At 40.2% G+C, this 16,880-nt stretch overlaps 1 protein-coding gene across 1 annotated transcript; it reads right to left on the bottom strand.

Annotated features, from left to right (window-relative positions):
- Positions 1–528: 528 nt before the first annotated feature.
- On the bottom strand, positions 529–16,008 carry LOC127356169 (heparan sulfate glucosamine 3-O-sulfotransferase 6-like). The gene is made up of 2 exons (XM_051387719.1): positions 15,075–16,008; positions 529–2,301 (listed from the first exon to the last, which is right to left on the bottom strand). Exons 1-2 carry the CDS (start codon positions 15,581–15,583, stop codon positions 1,683–1,685), a joined length of 1,128 nt encoding a protein of 375 aa, XP_051243679.1. The 5' UTR covers positions 15,584–16,008; the 3' UTR covers positions 529–1,682.
- Positions 16,009–16,880: the final 872 nt, after the last annotated feature.

The following is a 16,880-nucleotide window of genomic DNA, read 5'->3' as shown; positions in this document are numbered from 1 at the left end:
TCCAGTTGCATGCCAACAGCAGCTCTATAGCTGTTGGGTTTTTTTTTGTCATTTGTTTGGCATATATTGTTTAATTGGGGTACAATATAATTTAGGATGCAATCTTATAGGTTTTTTTTTTTTTTTTACCACTATAGTGCTATATGTAGCCATGTTTGTAAGTGAAGAAGAAAACCTTTTTTTTTCATCATAACTCAAACTCAAACTAATGTCACCTAGTTATTTAATGATGTGCTACTTGGACTTAGGTAGCAAGTTAGGGGACATGCTAACCACAGTTTCATACAGTTTCTTACACTTCGGTTCATGTGTTTTAGTTGCAGAAAGGGTCACCACCAGCCACATTCTTTAGAGAGAGAGTATCTCTCTTACTAGCCCCATGCACACCGCTTCAACGTGTGGAAAATCCAAAGCTTGACAGGCCTGCCATGCTTTCGGGTGCTAAGCTATGAATGTAAAATGCTGTCCAGAGGAGGGGTTTAAGCCAACAGTGGCTGATCCCTCCAAAAATAGAGATTAGAATAGGCATAGGTTTCAGCTACATTTATTACATTTGTTGGATTACGATTCACTTGTGGGCCAAATATATCATTCTTCTAGCAGTATTTATAGAAAGCTCCTCAGTTTGCTTGATAACTTACAGTAACACATGAAAGGAAAAAAGGATAACACATTGTACCTACTCTGGATGCCATGTCAGATAAAACTTCACAAGACAAAAAGTCAGAGACAGAATTGAGGTTTTATACATACGACTGTGCTTTGTGTTTACACGTGGAGTTTAAAATGGTTCAAAATAATCATAGATCAAAACAGTAATTATATGAATTGAATAACAGCGGATAGGCTACAGCTGGTTCTGTCCAAGGCCATTAAAATAGTGACGTAGCTTTGAAGGGAAAAATATCTACAAATACCTACAAATGGAATGTTTGTATGCGTGTTTTCTGATCATTGTTACACATTTATTATTTACAGATGAGGTATCATTGGTATATCAACTGCAACTGTACTGAGAAATCAATATCAGATATGTAGCATTTTAAAGAGCATCTGGAAACAGTAAATGTAATAAAAAATACACATGCAGTCAAAGTAACACTGCTGATAATTCAAAAGAAATAGTGGTTCATCATGGAGTATGACATTTCTTTCCCAATGTCCTGTCAATGAAAGTGTAATCACTTTTATGTCTTGCCTTGTCATGTAATAAATACGTTTCTTTTATAAAAGAAATCTGTAACTGTTGTATTTCAAATCAACAGAAAATATAAATATCAGCTTATTTTATGAACAAAACAAAAAAAAAGGCAAAAATTATATTCAAAAGCAATGTTTGCTTTCCCTTTGGTACCTAGTTTGCTTCTAACTTCCATATGGCAATAACATTAACATACAAGCAAGAAAATGGTTTAATAACTAAGCCATTAACTATGTTCGTAACTTACATATTGGCAGCACTGTGTCCATGTCGGCTTCTACTCTACAACAAAACAGTGACAGTTCGTGTGCTGCATGTCATGTTTATTCCACTGAGGCAGAATTCAGTTTGTGGAGAGTTTCTCTACCCCGTCCCTGAGAACATCAGCCCTGTGGAGCATTAAACTGTCAGTCACTCCATAAAGTAAGAGACTTTTTTTATTTTTATTTTTTTATCTGGGCTGTGACAGGAATCTCCTCTGTTAGTCCCAGCCGAAGTCTTGTCCACTCATCTGGTAGAAACGGTGGTTGAAGGGCCTGTAGAAGTCTCTGAGCCTCTGCAGGACCTCTGTGGGGATCTGGGGATGGGGTCTGCCCTTGGACTTTCCAAGGCAGCGAGGTCTGCTGCTTCCCTCAGGCTTCTTCAGGCAGGGAAAACCTTTGGTCTGGTTGAAGTAGAAGTGTTTGTCTGAAACAACCCTTTTCAGACCGAGAAAGTCCTGAACCCGACCCATCTCCCCAGCCGGATCAGACACCAGACGCTCACCACTAACAAACAGAAAATGAGACAAGGGGAAGTGCTGAAGCCAGTTCTCCAGATGTTTGGCGTAGAGGCCGATGCGCACCGCACTCCACGTGGTGTCGATCAGACCTGTGGAGGCGTTTTTCAATGCCAGGCTCTGGAAGGATGGAAGGCCTGGGTTCTTGGACAAGGTCTGGGTGTAGTCAGATACAGCCCGCGTCACAGGATCCCTGACCACCACAATGAGCTTGGCTTGGCAGTTCATTGTGCAGACACGGCCAGGAGCTTCCTTTGTGACAAAGTAGCTGGGGGTCTTCTCCATGGTGATCTGGCCATCCAGCGTCCGAGGCATCAGGTTTCTAAGTAAAAAGAAGAAACTGGTCAGACACAGAATTCAGATTTTTTTTTGGGCCACTTGGGGGAGCTGAACAAGCTGTAAACACAACAGTGACATATTACTGCGGACATATAAAGTTGATATGAGTAAAAAACATTTACTATACACATCCAGCAGACACAGAGGAAAAACAAATAGCAGCCGTCTGCTAAATGTAGGAGCAACAATAATAAGAGCGGTGAGAGTGAACCAAAATAGTAAAGTTGTGGGCCGTAAAACCAAAACAATTAGCTAAAAGACGCTGAAACACTGAGGGGAACAGCAGAGCTGAGTGACACTTCTTTGTGGATCACTATGAGCAACCCCTTTCACATTACACACTGGTGTTTGACCAATTCTTAATATCAAAATAGTGATTAATACAGCTTTAAAAAAAATGACAGTAGCATTATCGCTTTACATTTTGTGAAATTGCAGTACAGTACGGCTTGTATGGTATGGTTTGTATGTATGGTTGCATTAAAGTTCAATCTTCAACCAGTGTAACTTTAAAGCGAGCCCAGGTCTGATCTATCGTCCCACTCTGCAATTTAATCACATGTGGGGTACAAATTCTAATTTACTGGCTTCAGTGAAAAGAACATCAAGAGATAACATAAACACATTATATACACTAAACATTAAAGCACCCCAAAATCTGTGTGATTAAAGCTTCATCCACTGTAGTGTGTTTATGTACCAGGGCCCCAGACAGCCCATCTGAGTCTCACTGTAAGGCCTGTACAAAAGGACCATCCACTCACTATGGGCCTGATGAGTCAAAACCACAAAGCCTCAAGAACCACTTAACAGCAATTTCCTACAGATCCCCCCTCCCGCCTTTCTTCCTGCAAGTGTGCCCCCCCCTTTACCTCCCCTACGGGTTCCTACAAGGACCCAAACAGACCAAAGTCTGCAGGAAGTGCAACCAGGATGGCAAGCTGCTGAGCTCAGCGAGTGTGTTGAACATGTGGCTGCAATGAGGAGAGATGCTGTCTGTAATGGGGCAGTAAAAAGACATGCAGAATTTTATGCTGCTATATCGTAGAGATAGATTGTGCCTAATAATTGATGTATATTAATCTAAACTAATAATTACTAATCTACTGATTTATCAATTTATATTGTACATTTGTCTTTGTTTTTAAGTTTCTTCTCTACTTTACAAACTGTAAGAAAAAAAGAAAGTTCTTTGTCACTGATTTGATTAATCAGCATGTGCTCACAGTTCAAAGTATCTGTCCTGTCTGTTACACAGACTGCTTTTATTTCAGCACTATCTGGCAATCAGGCATTGTGGGTATTAAGACAGATCCAGCATTTGTTTGTGTATGTTCATTTGACATTGACAGACTGCATGAGGCAAACTTGTGGTGGATTTTGATTTCAGAGACAAATTGTTTTGCATGACATGGATGATGGGCAATATTTAAAACAAGCAAATGAATTGTCTGTAGTTAATTTACTCAACACATCTTATACTGTTTTCTGGAAACAGAGATCTTTCATGTGGCTTCCTTTAAAATACACAAGTAAAGTCTGGGTGCTTTATTTCTTCCATGTTGGAAGTCTGCCTAGAGTCCAAATAAGAGGTCACTCAGAAATGTAGATCACTGGATAACGTCCAAGGAAAATGTATTTTAATTTTGCCAGTTATTCTTGTTAGATTGTTTGTGGTCAAATGCTTATTCGAGGATTATTAAAAAGAAAAACCAGCGTTTTTATTAAGTAACGGTTCAATAGTCCCAATGTCCCATTGTTTGTTTTTAAAGGGCCAGTGTCGCAACTTCCTCACTTCACTATCTCCTTCCAAGCATGAGGGAGAAACTACGGTGGCCATGAAACAATCTAAAAAAAGGCAAAGTAGATAAAAGTGGCTATGGAATGATATAATAATAACGAAAACACAACGATGCTTATTCTCTGGAGATTATACACTAATGAAAACAGACCTACGAATATTATATTCTATTTCTGCCAATAGCTAAATGTTATACACTGACCCTTTAAGATAATAAATCAACAAAAACAAAAAATGTTAATCAATTGGAGCCATTTAGTTAAAAAACACACACTCTGGTTTGCCATATACAGTAAAATATAATATTGCAATGATCAGATATTGCAATTGCGGTTTCATCTTAGTGGGAATGACCATTTTTGGATCACAATTTTCATTTCAAAAAGATTTGTAGGCCAGGTCCTTTGTTTTGTTGCACATTTTACGTTAATTGCACTTGACCACATTGCGATTTTGATAATCTTTCTATTAATTGTGCAGCTTTAGTAGAAAGAGTGACTTCACTTGAGTCTTGAGTGCAGTATAGCAACATTATTTATTATTTATATTCCAGCTGAGAGAACTAGAGTTAGGCATAAGTGTTAACAGGGCTGATGAATCTGACCTTCCAATAGGCAGCGTTTGACTGTGGTTTGAAGCAGGAGTCAAATGAAGAAGAACCTTCTGTTGTTGAAAAAGTTTTTGTTGTCACATGGAGAATCCATGATCATTAATGTGTGAAGGAGGAATAAAGACGTCTCTGGAGTTGTGTAAGTTTCGAGTTTCCCTCTTTACTTAAAGTTAAGCCATTTCACTCCACCCCCATTAAATGATCCCTATAATAAAAGACCATTAATTGATTATTGTCCAACTACAAGAGCTGCAAATGGCCTACCGCTGCCTGTCTGTCCCCTGTTTATCTGTGTCTAATCAATACGTCTGTCTCTATATGACGGATTGTTCACTGTGTGTGTGAGCTCGTGTGTGTCTGCACATACACACACACTCATGCAAGCAGAGAGGTGTCAGTGTTTACTGATGAGAAACTGAGCGCTCTTCTCCTTCTCTGTCCTTTCCTCTCTCATCCATACTCTTGGATTTGTCCTTCACTCCTTGACATAAGTGTCACTTCAGTAATTGACCATAAGTTGTCTTTCCATACTCATGAATAGTTAATGAATTATGGCTTTCCTCCCTCTCTCCTCGGGTCCCTATCTCCCTCATCACAATCTGTCTCATTATCAGAGAATCAATAATAGCCATTTTCTATCATAAATCTGCTCCTGTATGTGGTGTCAGGAGAAACTGTAAACAGATCAGGGATGATTAATTTCTTGTCAATTTCTCTCACGCATGCAAATCTATTGTAATGTTATATATGTTTTACAAATACAGCCCTCTCATATAAGTTAAGTAAAAACACCTTTTAGTCTACTGCATCTAAGTGTGCAAGGAGAGTAACTCAGGACACAAAGATGTTTTCTATTTAGTCCAGTATTGGAAAGCCTTTCTGACTAGCCACATTAGTCTGGAACTCCCTGCTGCTTAAAGGATGTAGTGCTTTTCTTCCCCGAAGTGCTACAGCGCTGATTACACTACTGATATGTTCTCGGCAGTCTGGATCAGAAGATTAAATACCAACTCTGGCAACAAGGATGTGGCCAAGAGACTTCCTGCCCTTGCGATTATGGGTTCTCTCGCTGAAGTGCTGCAGCTACATCCCCCTGTAGCGCCCTCACAAAAAGAATCCTGCATGGAGAGTAGAGCTGATTGTAGACAAAAGGATCCTTAAAATCCAATTATCATGTCATTTTTGAAGCAAAAAACTTAAATTCCATGGGTTATTATACCAATTTACTGGACCATCTAAGTTAAACACTGACTTGCTGGAGGAGACTTCTTCTCTGGCGTCTCTACGTCCAAACGCTTTAATAACTGAGACTGAATTAATGAGGCAGTGGAAAATCAAGGTCGTAAAGAAGAGCAAACAACAAACTGAGTGAAAACATTTCCCAGCAGTTCTGCTACGCTCCGAGGGTGACAGAAGGTGCCTTAGGGCCATGGACAACCCGTCAGGCTGACGGGATGAGTGTGGGAAATTTAAATTAACGCCTCCATGCCTAGTTGAAACATATGCCGTTTCCCTCTGACCAGAAAAACACAAAAGAAATTTCAACAAGCAGCTAAAAGAGCAATTCAAAGATATTAAGGAATTACTATCTATCCCTATGGCAACGGCTGGATGTGTAGATACAGCGGCCGGTAGCTCCTTCCAAACTTGCTACATTTTTGTTTTAATATGTGTTTTTTTCGGTTTTATTGCTGAAACATCAGTGAATGATGTCTGATGAGGTTTGATTTTTAAGGGCGAAGCCGAAATTGTTCAAATTGACCGGATTCAGGAGATTAATGCTGCGATCAACCACTGGATGGGCAGACCGTGTTCGGAGCCGACAGTAGATGGACCCTGTGTTTACACCGATGATGCTCAAACACAGTCAAAGTGGATGGACACCGTTTCTTTTTATGTGAAGATGAAGCCATATTATCTATACTATCTTGTTGTTGCTGTTTAAATTCCCCAAGATGCAAATTCAAAAAATGCACTACAGAATGATTTCCTGGGTGATTATGTGTATGTATGTATATGTATATAAATAACTGTATATATTGATTTATTTTATTTCATTTCATATTTTATTCTATGAATTTTATTAGCTTTTTATATGTGTGTAGGATGAAGGAACTACAACCCTCCATTTTGTTTTACAACCTTGTGTTGTATACTGATAAATACATTTCCTTGATTCCTTCCTATTATAAGGCTACAGCTGGTTAGCTTAGCTTAGCAGAAAGACTACTAGCTTGGCTGTGTCCACTGGTATTAAAGTCCTACTACCCGCACCTCTTAAGCTCACAAATTAATACATTATACCTGTTCAAGTCATCCAAAAGTGTGAACAAAAGTTGCGGTTTTATGTGGGATTATTTGCCAGACTATTTTCTTGGCCAGGAGCAATGACTTTGTGGCAAGACTTAACCCCCAGCAAAACTGAAACTTCCTTTTTACACTTTCTTTTTATACAGATAGCTTCATATAACAGAAATCTAGCCTAACTCACTGCAAAAAAAGTGAATGGGTATTTTCAAAATGTCAAACTACTAAGTGTAAGCTTGGTGCACTACAGTGACAAAGCATAATGGTTGACCATGAGAGCATGTGAACATGCCACTGACACTGTCGAGATGATATACCCAAAACCCTGCACACACAAGAGGAGTCATCATTGTCTGTGGGATACTGAGGGCTAATGCCGCCATGCTGTCTCCGTGTTCTTTGTCTGAACAGAAACCTGAGCAAGCGGAGAGGCCTCAAAGTGTCACAAATGCCAAAATTGGAAAGAAACAAATCGTGTATAAAACCAAACGTAGCCTGGGGATGACCTTGAGACTGAGCCACGACGTTATAAACAATGTGTCACAACCGCTAGTGTGTATCAAAGCTAAAGTAATATTCAGCACACACACAAACACACTAAACACCTGATGTGAACTGTCAGCCTGAGGTGAATTTCCGGCGCTTTTGCCGACACCCATCACCTCTCTCCATAGGCAGAAAGAGGAAGTGGATGGTTAAATCCTTCTGGGAAACAACATGACTGGCAGAAAGACTGTTGCCACCCACAGATTTAAATACATTGTTATCATTTTTTCCCCCTATGAATAATGGTGCATTAATGGAGGGAGAGGAAGGTTTTCTCAACAGGAGGTAAGCTGAAGCTCTGTACTTCCACAGAGACTACAGTGTTTTACATTTTCATTTTTGGTGGTTTGCAGCAGGATACCAGTGTGTGTGTGTGTGTGTGTGTGTGTGTGTGTGTGTGTGTGTGTGTGTGTGTGTGTGTGTGTGTGTGTGTGTGTGTGTGTGTGTGTGTGTGTGAGAGAGAGTGGGTGGGTAGGTAGGTAGGGGGTAAAATCATGCACATGTGTGAGTGTGTGTGGGCTTTTCTATAAAGAAATGAAATACTTTTTGTTGGTCAATGGCTAATTAGTAAGTGCATGGCATATGGGCGTCCAGTCACAATTAGGGGTCTTAACAGGATGTCAGAATTCGGCACATGAAAGTAGCAGTGACACTCAATAGAGTAGGAGCGCTGACCAGGGATAGGTATTGTTTGAAAAAGGTCTACACCCATGCTAAAGCCAAAACAAGGCTTTTTTTTTACATCTCAAATTGACGAATACATTTTTTTCCCCCCTACAAAACCCCTTATACTGAATGTCTCAACAACTACTGGATGATGTCCCCCTCATGATAAATTGTATAACTTTGCCAGTCCCTGAACTTTTTATTTGTATTTATTGTAAATTGGCAAATGTTAGCACGCTGACACACTATAATTAGATGGTAAACATGGTAAATGTTATACCTACAGTATGCTAGCATTGTCACCGTGGGCACACTGACACAATGACTCAAAGCACCACTGTGCCTAGAGACGAGCCGGAAAAGGACATAATCTGAATAAAATACTGTGTAAATCTGGAAAAAGCTAATCAGAGAATAAGTAAACAAGACTATGACTCAGTACCTGATAGTTGTTTGTGCCCCAACGGTATTGAAATTTAATTACAAATTCTAGTGCTGATATTTGCCTGATGCTGGAGAAAATATTATGATTGCGGCTCTCCCAGTCATTTATCACAGTTATGGGAATCAGACTCAGACTTTATAGATTTGGATCCATTTAAACCGTGTAATTGTTGACTATGTGTGATGAAACAATTGTTTTTAAATTTCCCTGGGGTAATATTATTTTCACTGAATTCTCCTGCCTGTTTTCAAACTCTTGTTATTCTTTTCTGGAAATAGAAGCACAACTGAGCACGACTACCAAGTATCTGAAACATTTCACTTCGGCCAACTGAAACAAAACCATTATTTCTTCACACAGTATTTTCCTCACTGCAGTCCGACACGACTGAAACCTCCCCATACTTTAACAGGCGCCCTACAATGTACCACAATGTACCTCAAATTATTATAATTTCCACCATATGGGGTGTGAGTGCGAGCCTTTTCAAACCCTATAACATCACCTAGACCCAACTCCAGCCAAACCCCCCTCGCCATTAAAACACGATACAACTCAAAACTACAGAGACCACTTCCTGGTCTGTTACACCAATCAGTCATATTCAGCCTCTATCACTAATGGCCTCGGGGCTGGACACAGAATGAGGTGTGAGGAAAATCACCCTCACTCTGGAAAACGTTGCTCCATGTGCATTAGAGTCCATTTTTCTCCATGTCAACTGTCAGAAATCCAGACCGACATGGTAAGTATTTGAATCTGACCTTCGAGAAAATGTTCTGCCTACCAGAGCATATTAAGCAAGCAGCAAATGATGTTATTCCATCATTACTCAACACTACAAAAATGTAGTTATATATATATAAAAGTTATATTTAAAATATTATGTATCATTTAAGATTATTTAACCAACAGTTTCTGTTCAATATACAGATCAAATATTGTGCGGTAATGCCTGATCAGTGTCTCTCAAAATGACTTTGATTTTCTTTTTGAATACAGCTTAATTTTATTACATAAGTATATTAATTTTATAAACTGTAATGGGTAGGTTTATTTTATACAATATAAAACGGTAATCTAAAAAAAACATCCTTTAAAATATGCATTTATATGGATTTCTATATGGATTTTAATGTTTTTGTTCAGAAATACGCAAGGGGTCAAAGGTTATTTTGATGTTAGTAAATGCAATTTTGATATACATTTTTTAAAAGTCAATTTTTTTCAATTTTTTTTGTAACAGATTCCAAAACGAAGTGAAAAACATATCAGTCAGATTTAGATTTAAAGAAGTAAAATTAAAAGCAGGAAGAGGTTTTTGTGGCTTTATGTTAGAAGATCATCACCTTTCTGATCTAACTGATTAAAAAGAAGCATTTCACAAATGACCCAATCTTAAAGACCAGCATAGTTCTCTCTCATTTTCTGTCGTCATCACTTTTTACCCTTATTCACAAAAATCCATGTCTCTTTAAGGAGCAATGTAACTTATTGCCCTTGTGCTGCTGCCCTTAAAGGATTTATAATATATTTTAATAGCAATCCGATCTGGCATGGCCTTTAGTGTCAAGACTGTAGGTCAGCTAATTGACAAGCTTTCAAAATATTGATGGAACTTGTGGACTAGTGTTTTTCCTCAAATAGAAATGCATAAATGATCTTTTCATAAATCAAATATAGGGGGACGAGTCATTCAGGTTCTAGGATGTTACTGGATTCAAAGCTGTGTAACTGATTAGTGCAAGCACACTCTTCATTTTAAAAGACAACTGCTTGTCCTGCTACAAGACAACAACAACAAATGTTCTCATTTTAACGTCATCAAGGAACTGAAGATGCTAAATAAAAGACTTGTGTGTTACTCATTCCAGCCCACGTCATGGTGACAAAACCGTGACAATCAGAGCCATTGTGCCATGGAAAGCTGAGGTTTTTCAGTTTTCTGCGGTGGCTCTCAAGTCTCATATGAAACCCATCACTCCATGAAGTCCCCTTAAAGCCATAAAACAACACAGAAATTCATTAAATCTTTGCCTCATTTTGAATGCACTATTTGTGGCTTTTCCATTCCCGTAATGGGCTCATATGCACACATGCAAACGAGAGAAGGGTTTGGATGGAGAGACAGACTGGGTGGAGAGGAAAGACAGAGAGAGCAAGACTGGAGCATTCAAGATAAAAGTGATGGAAAACACACATGAATGAGTTTGTCTCGCCGAAGACAATGCTGTTGGAGCACCATGCTCGGGAGAACATTGCTGCGTCTATGAAGTGTCTCCAGCATGCAGATAGCCAATGTCTGACAGCAAATATATGACACACGACTCTCATCCATCTGCTAAAATCGCCTGCAGTTCGTGCTTATTTCTCTATCCAAGACATGTGGAAGCCGGCGGAGTATCACAACGCACAAATTGCTGTCGAATATGAGAATATGAAACCATGAGTCTTTGGCAGAGGCTATGTTTTTATTTCTTATTGTGAGATTCTGACTAGGCATTTGAAAACGTTTTATATTGATTATGGCTAAAATATAAGCATGCAAAGGTCATAAGTGTTTGGATGGGAGAGTCGATAAAGTAATAATACAATGTAGGTTAATTGGTGCCTATCTAAGATTAAATTAATGATCCATGGAAATCTTTATATCCATATGAATCACAGAAACGTGATCCTGTTGACCCGAGAGCTGAAGATGATGTGAGAAACTTCAACAAGATAAAATGACAGGGTTGCTTTTCAGCTCCCGTCATACACAGTGTGTGTGTGTGTGTGTGTGTGTGTGTGTGTGTGTGTTAGTTTCCAGATGTGACAGGTGACCCTCTGTTCACTGACAGTCAGGTGAGGAGGACTTGCTTGTTCCATGTGGATGACTTCTTGCTGTCACTGACACACACACACACACACACACACACACACCGCCACACTCTACTACTTCCAGCGGTTTCTCTGTGGGTCACTGCCGATGACAACAAACAGATTTTCTCCCAATTTCTCTCTCAGATTCAGTGACAACAGGGGTGTCATTTTTCAGTGATTTCCCCCACGATCACATTGCTGCTGTCTCTATTGTCGTTGATAATCCTTCCAACTCTTCTCCACCTCTAGTTTCATCTATGTCTACTTCTATCCAAAGTAGAAATATGTTCATGTTAAAAATCAACAAAACCAGTATTTTTAGACCTGGTTTAACTGGATCATCTGTCCTGCAGTAATTTGTTAAAGGACACAGGTCAACAATTTTTTAAGGAAGTCACAGATTGCAGCTTGCGTCTGTATTTGACAACCTGGGAACGAGAATGGGCTAGTGTGTAGGAGAAACTACGCTGACCACAAAACACAAAAATCAACCTACAGCCAGTGTTTGGTTTGTTTGTTCTGGGCTACTGTACAAACATGGCAGTTCAACATGGCAGACTCCATGGAAGTAGACCCGCTTGGTTCATATATTCAGGTGATTATACACTAATGAAAACATACCTATGAATATTATATTCCATTTCAGGCAAATAAATCCTCCTAAATGTCCCACACTGGACCTTTAAATCCATATAAACGCCTGTGACAAATCAACACCTACAAATGCTGAGACATTTTTTCATCATTTTATTTTGCACATGAAGTCTTTGTTCTTTTGTTTTGTTCTTTAATCTTTCATTCACTTTTAAATCCAAATATTGTCTGGTTCTAGCTTCTCAGATCTAAGGATTAGTTGCTTTTCTTTTTTCATACACGATAGTAAACTGAACAGCTTTAGGTTTTATGCTGTTAATTAAACTAAACAAGAAATTTGAATACTTCACGGTTTGCTCAAATGAATGTGCCTTTTATTTAAAAAAAATCTTAACTGAGATAATAATCAGCAGATTGATCCATAATGAAAACAATCATTAATCATGAGTTAACATATGACTAATCTAACTTTCACAGACCATGTTAGTGTCGCTGCTGTGTTACAGCACTAACAAAACTACAGCGTTAAAGCCTAACAGCTTTACAGCACCAGTCAGGCTAATTAAAACACACAGAAACACACATAAAACATGGCCTGGAAACACCAGGTCTGCCACAGGTATTTCCACATAAAGACATCCTCCACACTAAAGGAAGAATACAGAGAAGTTAGGAGCTAGACACGAGGGAAGAAAGAGTAAGAGAAGGTTGTGGGAGGAAGGACAAATGTGGTCTAGAGAGACAGCAGAGGAGGAGGGACATGTAAAAGAAGAGTTGTAGAAAAGGAAGCAAAGCGCAAACCTGCATGTGGTGCGTGTGTGTGTTTATGAGAAAGCTAGAGAGGAAGCTTAGCAGCATGCTAAAATTATCAGTGGTGAAAGTGTTTCCATATGTCACAGAGCTATGGGGGGTTTTAAAAAAAAAAAAAGTCACAAGAAGATTAAACTACATCAGCGTTTGTTTTTCAGTGCTCATCATCCTGTCAAACCTGGCTGTCTCCTTATGGCACCTTTAATGCTCACACAGGTCCAAAATAGTATTCTGACACTGGGGAGAGGTTTGAGCTAAGCTGGGACCTTCTCCAGGAGCTTTGTGGAACATCTGGAGATGATCAGGATTCAGCTTCATCCAAAACTAAATCCTTCTTCTTTAGGGCCTTAAACTACACCCAAATGATAGCTCTGGTCAGCCTCAAATCAGCTGCTGTCAGTGCGACAGTAGCCGACGAACATTTTATGTGCCGCCATGTATAGAACTGTAAAAACAGCATCATTGTGATGTGCAGCCTAGACCTGATTATGAATTAATTGGATCAGTCAGGTTTATATGTGAAAAATGTATTAGAGTAATCACTAAGAACAAGGTGGGAATGTTAATGTCACGTTGAAGTGTATAAATGGTGTTTAGATGACTGTCAAGATGATGAAGTGCTCCTTAGGGACCCCACTAGCCTTTTGATCTACAGTGCAGCATGTAGGGAGAATATTGGCTTATGGTGATCTGACAGTGTATGGCTGTCCAGTCTATTGACAAGGAGACATCAGCATTTCTGCACGGGGACTGCCTGTTGGCGGGGACACCACTGCTGCTCTTCTGAGCATTCGTCCTGCAGTACATCATCCAGAGATGGCATCCGAAGCTTAATTGGAAAGGTTTTAAAACGCGTCGTATTCTTTAGCATAATAAGTTATTGAAAATTAATTTCAAAATCTATCATGGGGGATTATTGGGTGAGAGCAGGGATATTGTTAATGGGTTTTGAACAGCTGCTGTCTAAATATAATATAACTAGGAAAGATTTTTGGAAGTTGGAGTTGTATAACAACATGAGATAGAAAGAAAACTCTTTCCCCTTGCATTCTGGAGATATGGCGATTAAGCTGGACCGCCTAGAGGTGGAGACATTCAGGTTTTATAATGAGCTTAGAAAAAACATCAATCCCCTGGTATGAGAGTGTTAAGTTCACATGGGAAAAAAAGATATTCAAGCCTGGAGGAACGCAGTACAGTCATGGCACTCCATAGCCCGGGACATGCAGCCAAATTTTATGATGGGGCTTAGTGAGGATGATAGCTGTTGAAGATGCAACAAAGAAAGGGGCACGTTGGCCCACATGCTGTATGAATGTGAAATGACATCTGGTCATGTCAACAGATGATAGACGTTCAGTGAGGGGTTCACTGGGGGGTCCAATGCAGCTCACCAGTGGAGGCTATCCTGTCCTCACAAGCATGTTCTTGGGTGAAATTAGCCCTCATAACGGGAAGCGAGATAGTGCTGAGGCAAAAGAGAAAGTCGGCTTCAAAGAAAAGAGAGATGAGCTGGCTAGGATAGATTCTTTATGTACAGTCCAAGTGTTTTTTAGAAATAACTGAGGTCCCTATCTGGAAGTGATAAGTAGAGATGATCACCATGACAGTATGATGTTATTTGATATTTAAGTGTCCCATCCCTGTTCTCTGTGCATCAGAGGATGAACTTGACTTGTAATATTGTATCATAGCCCTGTGTTACACACTGTCAAGAGAAATGTGCATGTTCTTTGTTTGTTTTTTTTTTGTATAATCTGTACAGTATATGTGTAATGTAGCCTATCTTTAAATACTGAAATATTTGAAAAGCAATTCAAAAAAAGGTTTAATAATAATAATAATAAAAACCCTTATCATAGTCCTAGTGGGACTTAAAGCATGTTTGTGCCATCCAATAGTGAATTTATAGCCAGTGTAGTAGTGTTTATAACGCTCACATTTAGACTCTGTTGGACCTATAATATGACTCATATTAGTGGTTTAAAAAGTCCGTGCAAAACAACCTAAACTTGGGTGCACATGTGTGTGTGTGTGTGTGTGTGTGTGTGTGTGTGTGTGTGTGTGTGTGTGTGTGTGTGTGTGTGTGTGTGTGTGTGTTTGTCTCTTCCCTACCTGTACCACTCCAGTCCTTTATCATAAAACCTGTCGAAGAAGTGAGGCTCCGCGCCGACCGCTCTCACGTCCGGGTGGATGCGCAGAAACTCCAGCAGGGCGCGGGTTCCTCCTTTCTTCACGCCAATTATAATCGCCTGCGGAAACCTTTTGGACCCGAAAGTGTTGGACACGGGGATGCCGTTGCCCTGGGCGCCCTCCTTTGCGCTGTCCAGCTGCTCCGCCGCGTCCACCTGCTCTGCGTCCGCGGAGGCTGTGCGGTTCCGCTGAGACGGCGCGTCGGGGAGGAAACGCGGCGATGGTCGCAGGTCGTCCAAAATGCGACGACGATCGTCCAAAATGTCATAGTCTAATGGTCGCTGGCTGTATAAAGTTCTCGGAGCCGAATCGCAGAATCCGGTGAGGCAGTAGAAGAAGTAGGTGAAGATCAGGACCATGGTAAAGAACACCGAGACTTTGGACAGCACCTTGCCAAAGTTGAACCTGACTCTGCATCCACTACATCCCATGAGTTGATCTCCTGCTCGATGCCAAAGTGCCAAAACGGGGACAGCATGCTTCTTCTTCCTACATGGATCGGAGTTGATAATTTGTTAAATGTATCTCGCAGAACCTGTTGCGCAAAAGTGAGGCATCACATGGAGAGCTTCTGGCAGCGATGGAAGGGCACAGAAATGATCCTCATAATCTCTATCTTTTTTTTCTCTCTCAGAAAAGACCACATTTATTCCGTGTCAGTCGAGAATGTTATGTCATTTATCAGGATTCGTTTATTTGCAGTCAGAGGAGCAGCCTGCTGTATCTGTGCGCTCTGAGGTCTACCAATCTCTCATGGAAGGTTTCTCCTCTGCTTTTCCTACGCCCTTTTTTACAAGTCTCCACCCCTCCCTCCTCAAGCTATAGATAAACATGCCTACATATAGGCGCTCGCTTATGTTTATATCTATATGGCAAAAACATTTTTTTTTATGTCTAACATAAATTCTGATATGGATTATTAACATACATCATGTATAAAAAACCCATTGATGCATACTAAAACCCCATTGGGATAACTTGGTATGCTTAAAGTTAATTACCTACATACCCTCTCTTACACAAAAATGTTTTCCTAACATACAATTTTAATTAAAAATCCTGTTGAAAAGCAAATTGTTATGAACTACAGGCACATGTAAGCTGACCCCACAGAGGAAAATCCTCCTTGCCCCTTTGAACCCGTGTGATAGATGTCTCAGTCAGCCCGGTGAATAAGAGAAGCCCCGAGGACGTCTATCCAAAACCTCTTGTACTCTCCCTGCACCCTGAGACTCAACACTGAGGCAACACGTAGCCGACATGGTGACAAGTCTCCCAACACAAAACTCTGCAACAATGGGCCTGAAGTGAGGAGGGGCCCGTGCGACCGTCCTGCCCCATGAATACAGTATTGGAGGCAGAGTGTGTCACCTTTTTGGGGCTGTACAGGAAGGATCAGCACCAGGATATTCCCCCGACTGTGTAAAGTTAGCGCACGTATAGAGTTTCTTCTGGCAAAAAGATGGAGTTGAGACTTTGAACCTGACTAACACACCAAGCAGCTGTTTGAATGCGTGAGGGGATGGAAAGAGAGGTAAAGGGGAGCTGAGGTAGATAATCTGTCTGAGAAAGCGGTGCACACACACTCACACTCGGCCCCGGGGCCACAGTATGTTTCAGACAGAGATAATAAATGAATCTGGCAAACATGCTGTCTTGGCTAATTGAGGATTTTAAATGTTATCTGCTTTTCCTCTATATCCTGAGAGAAAATAGAGATTGCTTACT

The sequence above is a fragment of the Dicentrarchus labrax genome, unplaced genomic scaffold, assembly GCF_905237075.1.
Source record: "Dicentrarchus labrax unplaced genomic scaffold, dlabrax2021, whole genome shotgun sequence".
Taxonomy (NCBI): Eukaryota; Metazoa; Chordata; class Actinopteri; family Moronidae; genus Dicentrarchus; species Dicentrarchus labrax.
Note: the sequence above shows the minus strand (reverse complement) of the source record. Positions and strands in the feature narration are given on the sequence as shown.

Excerpts from the sequence above, each read along its gene's own strand:
- LOC127356169 (XM_051387719.1), bottom strand. The coding sequence starts at position 15,583 with ATGGGATGTAGTGGATGCAGAGTCAGGTTCAACTTTGGCAAGGTGCTG. Across the intron at positions 2,302-15,074 it reads AAAGGACTGGAGTGGTACAG|AAACCTGATGCCTCGGACGC; the intron begins GTAGGGAAGAGA and ends CTTTTTACTTAG.